This window comes from Bombyx mori, chromosome 6, assembly GCF_030269925.1.
Source record: "Bombyx mori chromosome 6, ASM3026992v2".
In the NCBI taxonomy this organism is placed as follows: Eukaryota; Metazoa; Arthropoda; class Insecta; order Lepidoptera; family Bombycidae; genus Bombyx; species Bombyx mori.
In genome coordinates, this window is record NC_085112.1 from 14,078,954 (window position 1) to 14,100,255 (window position 21,302).

A 21,302-nucleotide genomic window follows, 5' to 3' on the forward strand; every position below is an offset into this window, starting at 1 on the left:
GTCAATTGACATGAGGGGAGCATCACGGGAGGGACAAAATATACCCTAAGACATCATATTTAAAATTGGTTTTATTGATAAATTTGCAAAAGAAAAAGAAATTAATATTTATTGTACATGTCGATTATTATTGATCGAAAGATAAAAATATACAATATTTTCTTTGATTTGCACAATATATATAAAAAAATATAATTAAAAACTCAGATCAAAGTTTTTATACCAATATCCTTGTGCAGTAGTCATTAACTTTAACAGAAGAAAAATTGAGGAAACATCTAATTCTCGTAACAATATTTCAAACATCTATCATTACTTTTAACAAAGTTCTAGCAGCAAAACGTTGGCTGGTATTTAATTAATATTAAAAAATGAGACTGTAATTAGTAAACTTCATTTTATTTATAATAACGATAATTTTTATTTAGAACTCTTTATATTTTTAGGGGTCAATTGTACAGTGCCAATGGTGTAAGCACAACAAATGGCACAGGACTCCACCATAGAGACATCAACAACTATCTGCAGGGTGCAATCACCTAAGGCTTCTCTAAAATTTAAATTTATCAAGTTCTAAACTGTTACGCTAACATTCTCTTCAATACACTTGAATTATATAACAAGACAATAATATATCTGAAAAAATTTAATGTATCCTTAATTATTAAACATTACACTGGTTCAGACCAGCTGGCACAGAATACACCGAGCTTGTCTTCTACAGCCTCCGTCTAAATGTCACATAGACATAACGGATAATTCCAATCAGTACAATTAGACTCTAGTTAACAACCTTATGTTAGGTCCAAACAGCAAATAAAAACTAAATGCTTAATAACTGGCATTTTAACAATTTCAAATGAATAATATGAATTGTTTGTTTAATGCGTGTGCCCTTGATGCGTTTCATGGCAAATGTGTTGTTTTCTCAGGAATTTTCCTGTGTAATTGACAGAAGACTGTCTGTACCCAACACGGTTATTTATAATAACACAATTCATAAAATTTTCCACTGAATTTTGAAAAAAAAAATGGAATTGATTCTAATACTGAGGAGGCCATGGAGAGTGCATGCTGACATCGAAAAATATTTACTGTGGAGTCTATTACGGTTTGTTCAATCATATACTTTGAAGTTTTAGATAAGAATGGGACACACTCCCCATAGGCTCAAAATACAATGTTTTACATCATAAGTAGTAAAGGAATATTTTTTTTATAATCATTTACAACTTCGCAATCTAACCGCATCCACACAATACAAATGGAATTTTCTAGAGTGAAACACACAAAGACAATGAATTTATCCTCAAATACTGTACTATCAAAATAGAGTAAGATATTATTAACTACGCCTGTACAGAGAAAATGTGGTTATCATCAGTGACACTGGATTTCACGAGTGTTACCGCACATGTAATATACAGTGTAACAAACACACATTCTCATACAGGTATTTTGAAGCAACAATGTTCATCACCCGACCTAGATAAACTTTGGGAACTGCCGAGAGCCAAATCTGGGTACAAGAAGTCTTTCAAATTATTAAATATATTTATACCTAGACGCGTCGGAGACTCGTACAGCACTCTTACAGAATAATACATTTCCGTTTATTAGGTTTGTGTTCATCCTTCTTGGGGGACTTCTTGTTGATCTGTCTCACTAAGTCATAGAACACATCGTTAACATGTATTTTCGCTTTTGCCGACGTCTCCATGAAAGCGCAGTTGAAGTGGCGCGCCAGATTTTGTCCCTGTTCCTTGCCAACCACGCGCTCCGCCTCTAGATCGGTTTTGTTGCCTACCAGAACCATTGGCACGTCGGTCGTGTCCTTCACTCGCAGGATTTGTTCACGTAGATCCTGTAGGTCATTGAACGTAGACTGTGCTGTGATAGAGTACACCAACACGAACCCTTGCCCGTTCTTCATGTAGAGATCCCGCATCGCGGTAAACTGCTCTGTACCTGCGGTATCCAGGATCTCGAGCATACATTGCTGTCCATCAACTTCCACTTGTTTCCTGTAGCTGTCTTCGATGGTTGGGTCGTATTTCTCGACAAAGATGCCTTGTACAAATTGCACTGTCAGGGCGGACTTTCCCACGCCTCCGCTGCCTAACACAACTATTTTGTACTCGCGCATTATTCCCTATATTGTGTCACTTGAATTTGTTTATAGAAATTAAAGATCAAATCGGTAATAAGCACATTAACTTGGTAATTATTGCAAAAAAAACCTTCAACAAGTCAAACCGCCATGACACCGTTAAGAGGGCGATGGCTCACTATGTTAGTGTTGCTGACTTGAAAAATTAACCTGATTTCCCATTGACTACCTACTATTCAGTTCACTAGTATTAAGAATATAAATATTTCTACTCACAAACTATAGTATATCGACTCGGCTAATTTAAATAAAACTATTTTTGTTTCGTGTTCTACTTTTAGCAGACACAGAACGACTAATAAAAAATCATGAACAGGACGCTGCACAGGACCAGTACAATTATTTCATTTAGAACAATCAATTGTACTGACTAGCGAATAAATGCATTAATTTAACAAATTTTCGTAAAAAATAATTTTATAATATTAATTAGTGTAATTTTTAAAAAAAGGAATCGTATGTTATTTGATAAATTTTTCGTTTTTTTATCTATGTAGCTAGTGTAGCTACGCAAGACAATTTTTATTTATTTAGACTGCTAATAGTTCTAAAAGCTGTGTACAGAGGGCAGTGCAACAAATTTTCAAAAGGTTGTCGCTAAGGACACGACACTTTAGGGAGAATTAATTGTTATCAGTATAAGCTATATTATAAATTTTATTTCTTTATATCATCCTCCTGTTTATTTTTTATTTAATGAAGCAATCTCAGTTTTAAAGGAGGCCGTTCCAATGAATAAAATGGTGTCTTCAAATGCCTCATGCTTTAATACGACTGGGTCGCGAGATCTCCAGGGCTTTTTTTTGTTTATTGCCCTTGTAGGCAGACGCAGTGGCGGATTTACCCTAAGGCCCGGTAGGCCCGGGCCTAGGGCGGCCAGATTTAAGGATTTAACGTATGGCGGGCGGACTGCACTGCATGATGCAATCTATACCGCATCCTTAAATATTCTTCTGTTTTTTAAACTATTTTTTTTCCTACTTTTCTAAATCTATTTAGCTAAAAGTTGGCAATAAAGTAATTTCATTATGTAGTCTATATGGTGGATGCTGAGAAAGGGGCGGCTAATGGCTTGGGGCTTAGGGCGGCCGAGACTGCAAATCCGCCACTGAGCATACGGCCCACCTGACGGTGAGTGGTTACCGTTGCCCATGGACTTCAACAATGCCAGGGGCAGAGTCAAGCCACTGGCTACCGCTTAATACTCTCCACGAGCCTCGTTTGAAGAAGGACATGTCATAGCGCTCGGGAAACACCGTGGAGGGGAGCTCATTCCAAAGCCGGATGGTACGTGGCAAAAAAGACCTCTGGAAACGCACTGTCGATGAACGCACGGTTCCAGATAATATGGATGAACTCTGCTCCGATGGCGTGAGGTGCGATGATAAAAAGGAGATGAGGGGATCATATCAAACAATTCTTCAGAGCACTCCCCATAGCACATACGGTACAAAATACAGAGGGAGCCGAAGTCCCTCCGCAGACCCAGAGGCTCCAAACGATCCGTGAGAATGGGATTATCGACAATCCGGACCGTCCTCTACTGTATGGAGTCAAATGGAAGAAGCTTGTATTTGGGAGCCCCGGCCCAGAGATGGGAGTAGTACTCCACGCGAAGCCGGACTCGTGCTTTATAAAGCAAGTCTTTGTCCAGGCGTGAAGTACCGCTTCGCTCTGTTGAGGACTCCCAGCATTTTGGACGCTAGCTTGTCTTTACTTTCTAAATGACTCCGAAATTGGATATCGCTCGAAATGTCGACCCCAAGTATCCCTATACTCTCGGAAGGTTGCAGGGATAATCCTTGGAATTGCGGCGCCATGACAAAGGGGTCCTTCTTTACTAACTTTCTTTCACTAACTAAAGCCCACAGATCTACTTGTACAAGTAAAATTATTGCGTTTGAATTGTGAAAAGATTACATTCTTGAAATGCATGTTGTAAGTTGATAATTTACTATTAGTCTTTGATTGCATACCAGGAAGATGATTCACGGAGGTTAACGTCTTCAAGAATGTGCCCAGTCGTGAAGCTGTAAGTCATGTCAAAGTGAGCCATATATTGTCGAGTCAAACACATTTAATGGGTTAACACGTAGAATTTCTATGATTCCGAGGCTGCCCTCGTCTATGAGAATTAAAAAATATGATAATTATTATTTATATTTTACATTCATACGGACAACGCTTCTGTGTATTCTCTGATTGAGTGAAGGAAGATGTAGGGTGATACTATTGAAGTTTACATAAATATTTATTGATTGTATTATATAAGCTCGAAAGGGCAGGTCGCGAATTATACGTCGGCTGGGCGTCCTTGGGGTGAGCCGCGCCGTCTGGTTGTAGAGTTGACCGCGGTAGCCCCCCTACCTCATCCGGGTTCTGACCTCGGAGGGGATCGGACGTCGGGTGTAAGAGTGCAGGGGAGTCGTTTAGTGGGTGGGTCCTAAAATCCTTGGGCCCGCGGTCTGCTCACAACACCATGCAGATCGTTGAGTCTCACATACCCCGCGCGCCCCTTTTGCGCGGGGACCTCGTAGGAGGTTCGGCCCTCTACCCGAAAAAAAAAAAAAAAAAAAAAGGTCGCGAATTATAACTAATACGTTAAACTAATATGCCAAATCGTGCCAAATCGTGGCGGGTTTCCTTAAGCGAATAAAAATAGCAATAATGAATTGGTTAAGAAAAGTTGGGAAAAAGATAGAAGTAGACCCCCTGATTATGTAAAGAAATCGATAATGTAGGAGCAATCTGGCAATAGCAGCTCATAAACAGGGTTGTCAGGACAGTAAAATTAAAGAAAAAATTATACAGCTCATCGCCAACTTTGGAACGATTTTTTTTATTGCCCTCTTAGGTAGACGAGCACACGGCCCACCTGATGGTGAGTGGTTACCGTCGCCCATGGACTTCAGCAATGCCAGGGGCAGAGCCAAGCCGCTGCATTGTGTTGTCTCGCCACTGAATGCCTTAGCAGCCTATGGATATAGGTATTCAATGACGGTTTGAAGCGATACGTAGCTGTTGTCAAAAGCTACATAAGCTACCAATAATTCCTTAACGCATATTTGGTTTAACTGTTAGTTTGTAACAAGACTGTACTAAATAAATAAACTATTATAGTAACTATTGCACTTGTTTACTCACGTAACCCAGGCTGAGCCCCCTGAGCTTGTCTAGATGTCCGGTGAAGCTAGCACGACTCTTCGAGGTTACTAGCAATAGTTAGGCAAAAATACTCACGTAATAAAGATTGATTTCAGCGAAACTTTTATTCACACTTAAACAAAATTGACCTTAAACAGATTTAAAGAAAAAGTCTTTCCAATTCTACAATTTTAGTTACTTATTTCAACATATGGAGACGTAACAAGAGGACACTTTTTTAAAAGCAGAGTTCTGCTTATTTTACCCTCTGCATTATTAATTATTGATATTTTCCAACGAATGGTTCCGCTTATGTTTTTCCGGCTGGCAACTTAATTGTATACTGCATTGCATACCTATTGGAAGGAAGGTAGAAATTAAGAGAACTGTATTTTATAGAATAATTTGAAAAATGTCCAGCTGTGGGTGATAAATTAAAATTGAAATACCCCACCAAAATAGCGTTAGCCTAGTATGCGGTGTAATATAAATGTAACTGTACTGAGACCTTAGAACTTATGTCTCAAGGTGGGTGGCGCATTTACGTTGTAGATGTCTATGGGCTTCAGTAACTTCTTAACATCAGGTGGGCTGTGAGCTCGTCCACCCATCAAAGCAATAAAAAAAGCAGCATAAATGAAGTGAAGTGTGCTGAGTACTTTTAAGTTTCTTCTCAGTGGGTCGCGTTTCCGATCCGGTGGTAGATTCTGCGAAGCACTGCTCTTGCTAGGGTCAGTGTTAGCATCACTCCGGTTTGAGCCCCGTGAGCTCACCTACTAGTTAAGGTTACGCTGAAATAGCCTCTCAAGGCTATCAGCTTAGGTAGAAAAAAAAACTTTTAAATAGTTTTCTAGAAGTAAAAAAAAAGTATTGATTGAAAAGAATCCAATTTACGTAAAGAAAACCGTGGGGTGCTTTTTAAGATATTTTATAATGACGTTAATATTACCAATATCTGTAAATGAAATATTTAAATTAATTGACATTTAGCACGCGATGAATTTTTATCATAAAATATTTTTTTTAATCTCTCAATTATTTTTTCTAACTTATGTAACGGACGTGACGTCAGCTGTCATGCCCTGCCGCCAGCCAAGCTGCCAAGCCATGTTAACACGCCCCCTTCCGCCACCGCCACCGCCGCCGCCGCCACCGCCGCCGCCGCCAGCCAAAGCCAACGAAGGGAGGATAGTGTTAATAAAACAAGCCGTGCCAGCCATTTCTACCTGCTTTCTGCATTCTCGCACAAATAAAAGAACTTGTCGTTACGCTGCTGGTTTTTATTGTCACATCATTTGCAACACTTACAAAATATTATTTTATCCTATTAATTCAGCTAGCTACAAAAGTTGGTTTAACAGTGTCCTAAACTATTATAAAAATCAAAACCGCAAGAATTGTATTTGGCGTAATGACTATAAAATGAAACAAGGCATAGAACTCAATATCTCTAACGACGCCGGAGGGGCTGTGAGTACGTTCTCTTGGCTGAACCAATAAAAGGATATAGATATTTAAAATTTCTCTTCATATCTTTTTGGCTATGGAACCCTAATTTTTTTTATATCATAAACTCCTTTCAGAATTCCTTAATTAGACATATTTCGAGCGAAACATAACTTTGTAGCGTTGTTACAACGTGTTTTATTAATCGCAACGCTCTAACAAAGTTATCTTATTAGCCGAGCGACGACACTTCAGCGTATTGCAGTACTGGAGCTCACTGGAGTCTAAATTGAATTTAACATAACTGAGTAGTATTTCAAATTTCTTCTCCTTTTTTTAAGTATGGCAATTGTCTTCTTGAGACTTTTAAAAAACTCGCACTAAGCACACAGGACTGCATCGTTGCACTATGGGCAAGATTTTTTAAAGTATAATTTCACTAGCTTGAGCACTTCTGAGTACGATTACAACGTCGATGTTAGTTTTGTTTCTCATACAGAAAACTTTTTAATTTTTCCTATTCGTCCTAATAATAGGATCAAGGAGAGGCTTGCTTTGTCGACGGCTAAAACATGTAGAAGAACAAATCCGACAGAAGATTCAATTAATCAATACTATTCCGTAAAAATATTGATTGTCGAACAGAAAAGGTGATATCTTATAAATTTTGATTAAAAAATTTTTCTTATATAAATATTTCCTTTCCTCCATTTTCTTAATATCAAAATTGTCAATGTTTTTTTTCGAAATGAACTAGAACAATAAATTAAAAAGTATTATTAAAAAATTAAATTAAAAAAGCAAAAGTCCGCCGAGTTTATTTCGCCGGTTCTTCTCAGGTCTGTGGCTATAATTTGAAATTGGTTTTGACATTGATTATCTTTGTCTCAGTGACGTTTTAGTTGTGATGATTCGAATTTGAATAAAAAAAAATCTGATACCAATAGAACGATATTTCAGTACCAAAAGGGTAAATTAAAATTGCATTTGTCTCCGTGCATAGTTTTTGTAACGCAATCAGAGAAATACGACTATCTTTGTGATCCCACACCCTTTTTAATATCACGAAAAAATCTAAAAAAGATTGGCGGGAAAATTATCAAGTGATGGAAATTCAAATGACAGTGACAGGTTCCAAACTCAAATTTAATGCCATTGATTTTTTTTAAACACAGATTAATATTATATTAATGGCCAGAATGTGTATAGTCAGAGTAATCTTGTGTAATTTTTATAGTTATATATATATATATATATATAAGTATATAGTTATAAACAGTCACGATATATCAACTTAATCTCTATTGACTTAGACCTACACCGAACACTCCCTCATAATGGCCACAGATATTGGATAAAGATCTCGTATGCGTGCAGCGTTATAATGCTAGAAAAATAATAACTACAATACTAAAACAATTCGTATTGCCTAAGATTGATTTTACACGCAACAAAATGTTCTTGTTATCCGGTGCTTATAGATAATTCCGGTTCATAAATCCGTGTAAACGAATGGACACAGGCCGGCGGCTAGACCGGCTAACTGGCGTTGAAAGCGTCTAGTTTATAGCCAACATTAACAGTCTGATTTGTAGCGCAGTGCGTGGTAGGCTTTATGAGGTATTATTAATGGAACGAAGAGCCTTCTAAATGGCACGAATAAAAGTGAAGTTATAGAGTTAAGTTTTTATTACGAAGGGTAGAAGTAAACCCATCTCAGTGTAGTATCCGCTGAAAGGGACCAATCAATTCTTATTCTTTTCGTTGTAGATGTCTATGGGCTCCGGTAGCCTCTTACCATCGGGTGGGCCGTGAGCTCGTCCACCCATCTAAGCGATAACAAAAGTATTCATTTTTTAATGAAGAAAACATAATTAACCTTTTGCACTGTCACGCTGTTATGGCTATTGTCACGCTCTGAGCGTGTCCGAGACTAATTAACATTTTTATTACTAAAATTCCTGTGTCCCGATTTAACCGCACCTAGGATTGCCAGAACTAAAAAATGGAAATGACAAAAAAATCAATTATAATCATTAGTTTAACTGAATTCACGAATCTTTAGTACGCTAGCGTCAGTAACTTTATATTCACACTATACGAAAAGTAAGACGATAAGATTTTGAAAAAAAAAAAGATATTTTAAAAAATTTTGGTGCTATTAAAAATGCTACTTAAAATGAGAACTTATCAAAACGTTTAATCTTCAGTATTCCATGGTCTACAACGAACTGTCAATACATAATGCCACAGGAAAAAAAACAGAAATTCTAAAAATGAATTTATCAGAATCTGGCAACACGCACCGCACCTTCCCTGGCCCAGTTAACCTTATCCTGTCATATTTTTGCTCTGAATTACGGAAATAACTAGCCGCTAAAATAATTTGGCCGAAATGGAAATTAACTTTAATATTTGGTACGGCTAGCGATGAAGTTGAGAATTAATGGTTCTGAGGTTAAATGGATATTTAGGATGCCTTTATTTAAATTAAAATACGCCTGGTCCCGTGTTCTGATAAGTTCGTTATTCCAATTCCGGGGATGACCTGATTTTTTTAAAGTAAAATACCTTCCGCATCTTCAAAAATTACTACATGAGAGAATGAGATGCAAACCTGTAAAGTTAACCCGACAATACAATTGAGACTTTCGTTTCACGTTTCAAGGTCGATATTGGCATTTACGTTGCCACATAATATGAAGAAGTTCGTATGAGGTTCATTTGCCCGACGAAAAAAAAGTGCCGAAACAATTTTTTTTATATTGGAACAACAGCATCGAAGGGTTTTTTGGCGGGAACTTTGACGAGCGAAACCGTGTGTATTATTTTACTAGCTTTTGCCCGCGACTTTGTCCGCGTGTAATAGTTACTTTGGTATAGCCTAAAATTTTACCCGCGACTTGATTTACGTAGAAAGTGAAAATATTTTTGAATAATAGAATGTTAAGGAGCTATTTAAGGTACCAAAATCACGCTTTTGAACAGACTTCAAAAGAGGAGGCTATCAATTCGACCACCATTTTTTATCTATGTATGTTCACCGATTTCTCGAGAATGCTTGAATCGATTCTGATAATTCTCTTTTTTGTTCGAAAGGGTAGACTTCCCGAATGGTTCTGTAATAATCAAGATCTGATTATGGGATCCTGGAGAAATCCAGAAAAATCTATAATTGTCAAAGACTATCTTGAAGTGATTTGGGTGTTTCAATGTCGTAATGAATAACGTATTTATTTGGATAAGGATTAATATCATCTTTATAAAAACACCTTCACAAATAATGCTTTATTTTAGCACAAATTTGGTTAGCATAAAAAACGTTATAGTGAGCCAGCCTTAACATATAGACATAATAATATGCGTATGGAATTTTTTTTAGACCTTTTAAAGAGGAACAATAGTCATAGATTATTTTAGCGAGTTTTTAACCGTTTCCGCAGCGCACGCGGCGGAAACTCTCAAAAAGGAAAAGAAAAACCCGATTTTGAAACATTCTTTATTGGTGCTCCGTTCGTATTGGTCTCAGCGTGATGTTACATATACTAGCCTATAGCCTTTCTCAATAAATGGGCTATCTAACACTAAAATAATTTTTCAAATCGGACCAATAAATAGTTGAGATTAGCGCGTTGAAACAAACAAACACACTCTTCAGCTTTATAATATTAACGTATATAGATTATGTTAATTTAGCGTGTATTCGGTAAACGGTAAACGGTAATAATGAATCTTTATTAATCGTTTAGCACCTGTGAAAATGCACAGATGTGGGAAAATAAGGCAAAGCCGCTGAATCAATCATTCGTCCAAAGAGTCCATTGAACTCTGAGTAAATAGCCACAATTTTATCGAGAGCTTACTTTATCTCATCGCATTTCATCTCGTTTCATTTAATTTAGCCGCAATTGATTAAAGACTCAATCTACTTCATTTCATTTCGCTTCATATCATTTTTCATATAACAGAAATATGTATTTATTGGAAATTTTTACGTTTTCATTGAAATTATATTTTTTATTAGGCTGTAAGGTCTTGTAGCCGCTGGCCGTAAATTTTTTTTTTTTTTTTTTTTTTTTTTTTTTTTTTTTTTTTTTTTTTTTTTTTTTTTTTTTTTTTTTTTTTTTTTTTTTTTTCTCTTGTGTTTTAATGTCTCGTAGCGATCTGTTTTTCAGTTAACAATGAGCTATTCCTCTGGCTGAATTTATTCTTAATAGATTTATAAACAGAATCAGATGTCCAGTGACACCTTCATCTTTTATTGTTAGATTTAATTTCTGTTGTGTAAGGTAGGTATACTGTGCCTCCTTAATCTAGTAAACTGCACAGCTCCTGTGCCTCCTAGGTCCGACGCCAATTTATTGACGTGTGTCGATAACCTGGCTTGATATTTTTTGCTGTAAGCTACTATTTCCTCTTTCACTGTGGGAATATTTAGGTCCATTTGTATGAATTTGTTGCTTATGTAATGCGGTATTCTTAGCATTGTTCTGAAAGTTTTATTTTGAAACCTTTCCAGGATCTCGACATTGCTATTGCTGGCAGTTCCCCAAAGCTGTATGCCATATGTCCATATTGGCTTTAAGATGGTTTTGTAAATTAAAATTTTACTTGTTGGCGAAAGCTGGGATTTCCCTCCAGTCAACCAGTACATATTTCTTAGCCTTATGTCTAATTGTTTTCGCTTAGACCAGATGTGCTTTTGCCATGTCAGTCTTCGATCCAGATGTATGCCAAGATATTTTGCATCTTCCGCTTGCGGTATGTTTTCGTTATATAAACTTACAGGTGGACAGGTTTGTTTCCTGAGGCTGAATGTAACGTGGGATGATTTGCTTTGGTTTACTTTAACGCGCCACATATTAAACCATTTCTGAAGGTCATCTAGATGTGATTGTAAGTTTTCAGAAGCTGTTGTAGGGTCGTCATCAACAGACATTATAGCTGTATCATCTGCGTATGTTGCAATAATAGTGTTTCTGTTGGTTGGTAAATCTGCTGTATAGATGAGGTACAGGACAGGGCCGAGTATGCTGCCTTGTGGCACACCAGAAGTAATCTCATGCATCTGTGATGATTCTCGGTTATGTTTAATCTCAAAGCATCGTCCACTAAGATATGACTTAATAATAGCGTAATAGCTGTGTGGTAACATTTTTTTCAATTTGAATAACAGTCCATCGTGCCACACCTTATCAAATGCCTGCCCGATATCGAGAAAGGCAGCTGAGCAGTACTGTTTATTTTCAAGTGTTCCACTTATGACATCCACAAGGCGATGAATCTGTTCAATTGTTCCGTGCTTTTCACGAAAGCCAAATTGATGTGCGGGAAGGACACTCGGCAGATGTTTCTTCATCCTGTTAAGAATGACCTTTTCCAAAATTTTACCAATGACTGGAAGGAGGCTTATTGGCCTATAAGAACCTGCATCGTGAGGTGGTTTTCCAGGCTTTGGCACCATCACCACTTGGGCTATTTTCCATTGACTAGGAAAGCACTCCAGTCTAATGCATGCATTAAAGATGATAGTCATGAGTGTTATGCCTTTTTTAGGAAGATGTTTAAGCATAGTTGCATCGATTTCATCATAACCTGGCGATTTTCCTTCTTTCAGGTTCTTAATTTCATTAGTTACTTCCGTCGGACTAGTGTACATTAGCGGTAGGCACATCTGCAGTGGAGAATTCAGAGAGTTCAAAACTTCATCGTTGTGCGTTAAGTTTAATCCCGGGAAAGGCTTAAACACTAGTTTGAGGTACTCTGCGAAAGTTGAGGCCTTCTCAGAATCAGATCTGGCCCAGCTTCCAGTAGGTGCTCTAATAGGTGGTACATGCATTTTCGGTCTTTTCATTTTCCTAGTAGCCTTCCATAAAGAATAGTTGGTGTCTGGACTAGGCTTTAAATTTCTTAAGAACGATTGTAGCTCGTCTTCTTTCATTGCCTTAGTTAGGTGTTTTAATTCCTCAGAAGCTTTATTAAAAGCTCTCTTATCAGCAGGATAGCCAGTGTTATGCCATATTCTGCGCAGATTCCGCCTCCCAGACACCATATCCTTGATATGTTTGGGGTAATGGTGCAAAACCACAGATGGGAATTTTCTTAGCGGCGTAGATCTGCCTAGTGCCTCGTGAATAAGTTGATTTAGATTTTCTACAGCATTCTCAACATCTCCAGTGGATTTCAAAGAGATGTTTAAATTCAGATTATTGTTGATGTACTCTTGGTAGGTTTCCCAATTGGTATTCTTGTTATATGGTTTAGGTGGATATTCATTTAACAAGATAGTAGAGTTTATATTAAGAATCACTGGAGTGTGATCGGAGGATAGATCAGTACAAGATTTGACGCTCAGCTGTGTTTGGGGCACATTCTTGGTGATAAAGAAGTCAAGTAAATCCGGCGTTTTCTTTCGATCAGTCGGCCAGTAGGTTGGCTCACCTTGAGACAAGCAATATAAAGAAAGTTCTATAGTCGTCTGGAATAGCTGCCTGCCTCGTGGTAGAGTCAACCTTGAGCCCCAGTAAGTGTGTTTAGCGTTCCAATCGCCGCCACAGACAAATCTACTCCCCAAACTTAAGAAGTAATCCTTGAAATCATCAGCATTAATATTGTGTCTTGGAGGACAGTATATAGCAGATAGAGTTGTTTCAGTGTTTTTGTCTTGTATTCTGATAGATGTAGCCTGTATTTTTTCAGTACTGTATTCTTCTAGCGGGTGGTGTTTAATGTTTTTTTTTATTATAACTGCTGTTCCACCGTGGGAGTTGCCAGAGGGGTGATTTGTAGAATGAACAACATAATCTTTTATTCTAATGTGAGTTCTATGAGTAAATCTCGTTTCAGAAATAAGTGCTACATCTATTTTTTCTGTCCTTAGGAAGATTTCTAATTCTAGGCATCTGTCTGACATCCCATTGGCATTCCAAGTAACTACACGTAAATTATTGATCATTTGGGCACTAGGCGGGATATTAATTGAATCATCCGATTCATCATGCTGTCTATCATGTTAGTCATGATGGTTTGAAATTTATTAAACATGCTGTCTATGAGCTTATTCAGTTCGCTGCTGTCAATCAAGTGGGATTCAGTCTGTTGTTTATTATTATTGGAGTTCACTGCATCTGCATAAGTTTTAAATATGTTTTTGGTATATTCTGCTTTCCTGGGCTTTTCCTTATTTAGTTGTGAGGCTGGGGTATCTTTGATTACATTTTTGGGATTAATTTTTAAAATTTGTTGTTTATATTGTTTGTATTTGATACAACCTTTGTAACTTGCAGGATGTTTCTCTTGGCAGTTAACGCATGTTGCTTCAGTATCTGGTGTCTTTTTACAGCTTACAGTGGGATGATCTCCTCCACACTTTACACATCTATGTGGTCTATAACATTGATTTTTGCTATGACCAAACCTCTGACATCTCTTACACTGTAGAATCTCTGTTGTTTTATAAGGGGCTTCAAAAGATACTTTCATATTGTTTAATCTGTTTACCTTGAATACCTCTTTGTTATTATGTTTAGGTTCAAGGTCAATATAGAACAACGGCAAGTCTTGTTTAGTTGTTTTATGTCGTACATTAACAATATTTCTGACTTCATGGCCTAAATCTCTTAATTCAGATTTGATAACTTCCGTGTCCTCAGTTGAGTGAAGCCCACGGAGAACGACTCTGTAAGCCCTTTCGCTTTTGAGCTTATATGTATAATGACTGATGTTGTTTGTAATAAAATTGTCTCTGATCTTCTTGTACATTTCTATATCTCTTGGTAAGATTTTTACTACATGTCCTGACCTCAAAGTGGTCATAGTATATGTCATTGGGTCATCATTGGTAATTTTGTTCAGTATGTCCTTGAGGGTTTTTATGTATGCCACACCCGTAACAAATATAGGTTCGGGCTTAGGTATTTTTGGTTTAGGATCGCTTCCGTCTTCATCGAGTATCTCTAATGTTTCAAATTGATTATGGGTAGGTATCGGGTATGTGGTTTTCTGTAACTTATTAATGTTTCCTTTTAAATCTGAGTGCGATTCAGTTCTCTTCCTTTTTATTAGAGGAACCTGGTCACTCTGCCATGTACTATGTTCAAGGTCTTTAGTTGTGGTTAGGAATAGCGTAGGTTCTTGTTCTTTATTTATGGCACTTAATGAGTTACTTCGTGTTCTTTCAAACATGCTGCGGTGAAAAGTTTGTTGTACCATATTAGGTAATTTTGGTTTATTCATAGGGTTGATTCCATATCCATCAGATCGCAAAGTTGTGCCCCCCCCAGAATACGAAGGGCTGCCTGAGTTAGACTCAGGGAGGGATTCTCCGGTATTACCGGTACCCTCCTGGGGTAGTTTGTTTTTCAAATTTGCATTCATTTGGGTTCCTTTTTCTTCCTACTACTCTAGACGTTTTAGAGATTATTTAGATCCCCAGGCTTGCTATAGCCTCTTCCAACCAATTGCTTGGCAGGTTGTATGGTTATACCGCCATTGCTCGGTCGCCATTGCCTCGTTTGTTATCTAGCAGGGAGTACCACGGAAACCGATTGGTTTCCGCCGCCATCCGGCGCGCGCAGGTGAGGTTGACTGTAGGGTCGGTGGAGGTGTTGTTACCGTTCTCCCCTAACTCCCCTTAAATAAATTATAAAAAAGAAGATGATTGGTATACTTAAAAAAAAGTATGTAGAGCAAACGAAGCAATAAAACAATAAAATTTTCGAAAACAATATATCATACTACAAAAGGCAGCCATGTGTTCGAAGTTTTAGGTTCGCTGAAGCATCTTCAGTATTTCAGGCGCAAGTGCTTCCTATATCGGCGATATTCCAACAAACAAACCGTGAAAATATGCCCGAGAACGGATCTAGACATTTCTTACTTTTTTGCATGCAATAATTGTGTGTATCTGAATTTTAGTTAGACATGCTTACTCCAGTCGTGGACACAATTAAATTGGGGATTAGTTCCCCGTTTATTTTGTAACTTTATAATTTAGATCTTTTCATTAATTCCTTTTCTTGGTGACGAATGATTTTTTTAACAATCCTTTTTTTTTGAGACATTTAGTACTCTTGTCTTGTCTTAAAAATAAATAAAAAAGACAACAATTTTCTCTTCAAACTCGTCGATTACGACGACGTTGCATTGCACTGCTCTTGTTTGCAAATTCCCTAGCTATTGTTAGCAAATTCCCGTGAGTTCACCTAAACATTCGGGCGTAGGTAAAATAAAATAAAATAGCGAATAGGTAGAGAAAAACCGTCCACTTTATAGAAGGACTGCCGCAAGGCCTACAGCTTCTTACTTTATTAGTGTACTACAAAATATAATCCACTCCACTTCACCATTCAGAAAGTTCACCGTAAACTAAGACTAATTAAAAAACCAGCTTTAAAAATCTCGATCTCAAAGACGCCTAGCAACTTTTAATTGCAAAGTTTGATTCAATTTAAGAGAGCATATCTTTCATGGGGCACAATACGGGCGGCGGGCACGTGAATGAGTTCGTTAGAGTACTCCGGCGTGGCTGAGGGGCGACCCGACGAACACAGGACCATTCACTACAGACGATTTTAGGAATGGATGCGGTATAATGCATCTGTTAAAATTCAAAATTGCTTGCACGCGCTCTCGAAGTTGTTTTAAGCTTGTGAGTTTATCTATGTTACACTAACTATTGTTTAACGGATTCTTGGCATGATTTTCACATTTAATGACTTGGCCATACTGCGGTGGTTTTAATGCGTTTACCGGTAGATTGGAAACCGCGGGTAGGATGTTAGGAGCAGACAAATCTATCTACCCTCTTTTTAGTCCGTTTGGTGTTACCACTTGAACTCGATGGCTCGCCAATATTTATTCACGATATCAACAGTTTCTTCCGAACACTTCGAGAACTCTTTTTTTTTATAAATCTTTGACTGGAATATGGATGCATTCTTTGATCTAGTGAATTGAATCATTACACGCGCTATTATTTAACCGGTTCTTAACACGATTTTCTTAACGGTACTACTGGAACTACGATTCTATAGTGGTGGTACAGTGGTGGTTACCCATGTAATGATTGCGAAGGTACAGGAATAGTTAATAAGACCAAGCGTATTCACGCATCACTGTAGATACGAATTATTACCATTCAAAACCTTAGCGGCTTAATGATGATCGAAAAGGGTGCGTAAATTGAATTGGGCATATTTCAAAAGACACTAATGTACAAGAAGAGAGGGAAGGATGACTTCAAGGAGATGTAATAGATAATCCAGAGAACACACCAGGATATTGCAGGTCTTAAACGGAGTTTATAAGAGGTACTGAATTAGTTCTGTCGTCTGATTTGAAGGGACTTAAGGTCGGCTTCGGTATTCACGTTGTGAGGTTTACCAGCTCCGATTCGTTCACCAATATAAAAAAAAAACAAAAAATGATGCGATGCTTCTATAAAAGTTGTTGCTATTTTTTTATTGCTTAGATGTGTGGACGAGCTCACAGCCCACCTGGTATCTAGTGGTTACTGGTGCCCATAGACATTTACAACGTAAATGCCGCCACTCACCTTGAGATATAAATTCTAAGGTCTCAGTATAGTTACAATGGCTGCTCCACCCTTCAAACCGAAACGGATTACTGCTTTACGCCAGAAATAAGCAGGGCGGTGGTACCTACCTTCCCCTATTATCGCGTTGTATGTTGTTCATCATCAACATCATCATCATTATCAGCCCACAGTCGTCCACTGCTGGTCATACGCTTTTCCCAAAATCCGGCTCTCCTCATCCACTTCTTGGCGACTACCGTTCGGAGGTCATCCCACCACCTAGCCAGGATAACTTAAACTAATCTAAGTTGAAGTTATGTTTAATATTGAAATTGTTTAATTTGAGATAAGCTTAGGTTATTACTGAAATTTTATGTATGTATATGTATTAACATGATAATGTAAGAAAAATAAATTAACATAAATTAAAAATATATATAAATAGTTAGGAGCTACATACGTTTTCAGTACTTAACATTGCCGTATGCGTGAGGGAAAGAGAAGCCAGACAGATTGGCGCCGTAACGCGTTACGTAACGAAGAGGTTGTACCCTTCCTTACGAAGTTATCACTTCAGAAATCGCATCGCAGTGTGCTTAGTGCGAGTTTTTTAACGTTCTCGATAGCGTAAAAGTTAGCTCATATTTGTATGGAATGAGATCGTTTGCCTACGTTTGCCGCTAGGGGCGCTGTACCAACTGCATATAAAATTGGGCTAACTTTTACTCCATCGAGAACGTTAAAAAACTCGCGCTAAGCACACAGATTTTGATTTTGTCACGATTTCATTAGCCTTTATCTAACAATTTACTTACAATTACAATGAAGGGGACAGTGAAGGATTATCATTGTTTAATATAAATCAAACCCACAAAATTGTAATTTGCATAATTACTGGGGGTAGGACGTCTTGTGAGTCTGTAATGCGTCAGTGAAGCAGTAATGCGTTTCGGTTTCAAGGGCGGGGCAGCCGTTGTACTGATACCTTAGAACTCATGTCTCAAAGTGGGTGGCGGGATTGACGTTGTTGATGTCAGCGGACTCTGGTGACTACTTAACATGAAAATATGTATGTAAATCTTAAGGTGTTAGTGATTATTGATCGAATTTCAATGAATTTCAATCACTTCACTAGTTGTTATTTTGTAATTATCACTACATAGTATATAACAAAGTCGCTTTCTCTGTCCCTATATCTGTCTGTCCCTATGTATGCTTAAATCTTTAAAAGTACGCAACGGATTTTGATGCGGTTTTTAAGCTATTGCATAGCTTTTATCGCAGGCCTTGAGCGTGGCAACCGAATCATAAAATTCCGTAACGAAAAAACCTAACACCCCTCACTCCGCCTACCATGTAGCTCGCGTTCAACACATTCACATGTTGCGCTTGTGTAGTGTTTGTGAATGAGCGCGCGGCGTGACGTCGCACTGCATGCGCATCATGAAAAGTCTGCCCATCTCTCTTTCGCGCGGTCTAGCTTATGAGTGTGCATAAGCTGATAAAAAAAATGCTATGCAATAACTTTACCGCGGCAGTCCTCGAGTGCCACACGTGTTTTTTTTTAAGAGATCAAGTGATTGAAGAGGAAGGTTTATATGTATAATAAAATCCATTAAATAGTGGAGAAACCAATAATAAATTACAGTTTCCGAAGCGAAGCGAGGGCGGGTCGCTAGTTGAATTATACGCCGTTGTTGCTATTGATTTAATAAAAGTATTTCGACTCTCGGAGCGAGCTTTAAAGTTCGGAGTTTGGCTGTTGCAGTGCGAGAAAATAAAATAAAGCAAATCTCCTCGTATTTTTCCAATCTCAATGGACTTTTCAACGGGAGAAGTTAAATTGATCATTCAAAACTCGTATAATGGGTACCGGAGAGGTTTCGTGCTTGGGACCTTTAGGCCAATGCGATTCTTTCAATAGCATTCGGAATGACTCCATCCCACAGTCTCTCGCCTTACTCGTTGAGTGGACCACGTTTTGAACTATTGTAAGGACATTTTACATTCGATAATATATTTTATTTTGAAAGCGATAGGTTTGAATTTGATAGAGAATTTCGATGTGGTGTTAGCGCATTTTTTTGTCATTTTAAATTTAGTAATGTTTGAATCGAAGATCGTATAAAAGTTTTTTTCAAATAAAACACGTAAAGAAAGCATGAAAGTTGGCTCGGCAATTTTTGTTTTTTGTTTTTATTTATAGCTAGATGGTTGAACGAGCTCACAGCCCACCTGGTGTTAAGTGGTAGCTAGAGCTCATAGAAATCTATGACGTAAATGCGCCACCCACCTTGAGATATAAGTTCTAAGGTCTCAGTATAGTTACGACGGCTGCCCCACCCTTCAAACCGAAACGCATTACTGCTTCACGGCAGAAATAGGCAGGGCGGTGGTACCTACCTGTGCGGACTCACAAGAGGTCTTACCACCAGTAATTACGCAAATTATAATTTTGCGGGTTTGATTTTTATTACACGATGTTATTCCTTCACCGTGGAAGTAAATTTTGCGACACATTGAACTCAGATAATATGAACTTTTTAAATAACAAGCATTTAGTTCAGTATCCTTTAAGCGAAGTTCCTATTCCATTTTCATGTTCCTTTAGAAACGGTCTCTTTATCCTGTATTATGAATATATATCATCATAGATACTTCGGATCGTTACGATCGAATACCGAACTAAAGTATATGTTAGCAAAACCCAAAATTCTTTAGCACCCGATGCTATTACCGTATAAGGCCTGTTCAAATATGAGTGGATCCTGAACCGGAGACTTGGCTGTGTATTCTTTGACGGACGAATTTTAATGAAGCCTGCGTTTTGCAGAGTAACGTTTTACGGTTTGTTTAGGTCCGCGTTGGAGATCGGCAGTTTTTTAGCTGAATGTTACTCTAATCGAGGTCTTTTGTGGCGGCCTGGGAAACTGCTCGAGCTGATATTCAAGTAGGCGTTTTACGTAATTAGGAAGAACAAACCGATTGTGTTTTTGTAATGGATGATGCATTTTGTTGCCACTTTATTCAATGTCAGCGTAGCATGTCCTTTTTTAATATGCTTTTATTAGCTTCAGACGTATGTATGTTAGTATGTAACGGAATTTTTGAACATGATTTTGACCCCCTTCAAAACGTCGGATTAACTCGAAATTTGGTATACTTATTAAGGACCGATGACAATTCAATTTAAAAAAAAAAAACGAAAAAAGAAATTTGAAAAATTTGATGAAACTAAAATATGATGAAAAAATTAAAATTTTACAATATAATTATTTTTCCTTACACTATTTTTAATTCAAATTTATTAAAATTTATTTTCTATTTTTTATTTGGATTTTGTATAAAAGCGTATTTTGTTAGTTTTTTTAAACTATTATTTATTGTCATTCAGGCTTATCATACTTGATCTCTGCAGGCATACTCTTGTCTCTCATATCCTCATTCACACAGTTCAACAAAGTCTTTTTACAATACCCCCTTCTTACATTAACATTAACTTGTTACTTTTTATTTACTTTGTAACTTTAATCACGATTGTTCTGCCTTTGAAGGCTGTGGAAGGGGCAATTTAATAGTTATCTCCTTTGTGTTTATTGTTTTCTTCGTAACAATGGATTTGGTGAATGATTAGACTTATAGTATAAGTCTTTTGCAAGGCAAAAAATTTAGCAATTGTTTTGAAAGTGTCAATAGTATGGGCTCCAGTAACAACTTAACACCAGGTGGGCTGTGAGCTCGTCCAGCCATCTAAGCAATAAAAAAAAGTAGCTTTAAAAAAAATTAAGAGTTTTCAGCGCTAAAACTTGTATCTAAATCAGGTAACGAGAAAACTTTTTCACGTCCTTGTATTTTATAGAAGGCTTTCATTACAATATTATACAGTTTCAGCCGTTTAATTCGTTCAGAGTACATTTTAAAGGCTTCGTTAAATTCAAAGTAACCATCCTCATACAATATGTTGAGTACCGATCTTGCTTTGATTTTTAATACCGAAGGTGTTCA

General features: G+C 37.5%; 1 protein-coding gene across 1 annotated transcript; it reads right to left on the minus strand.

Annotated features, from left to right (window-relative positions):
* Nucleotides 1-53: 53 nt before the first annotated feature.
* On the minus strand, nucleotides 54-2,257 carry Ras3 (ras protein). The gene is given in 1 exon segment (NM_001043507.1): nucleotides 54-2,257. A coding segment is annotated over 1 exon segment (555 nt). The 5' UTR covers nucleotides 2,147-2,257; the 3' UTR covers nucleotides 54-1,591.
* Nucleotides 2,258-21,302: the final 19,045 nt, after the last annotated feature.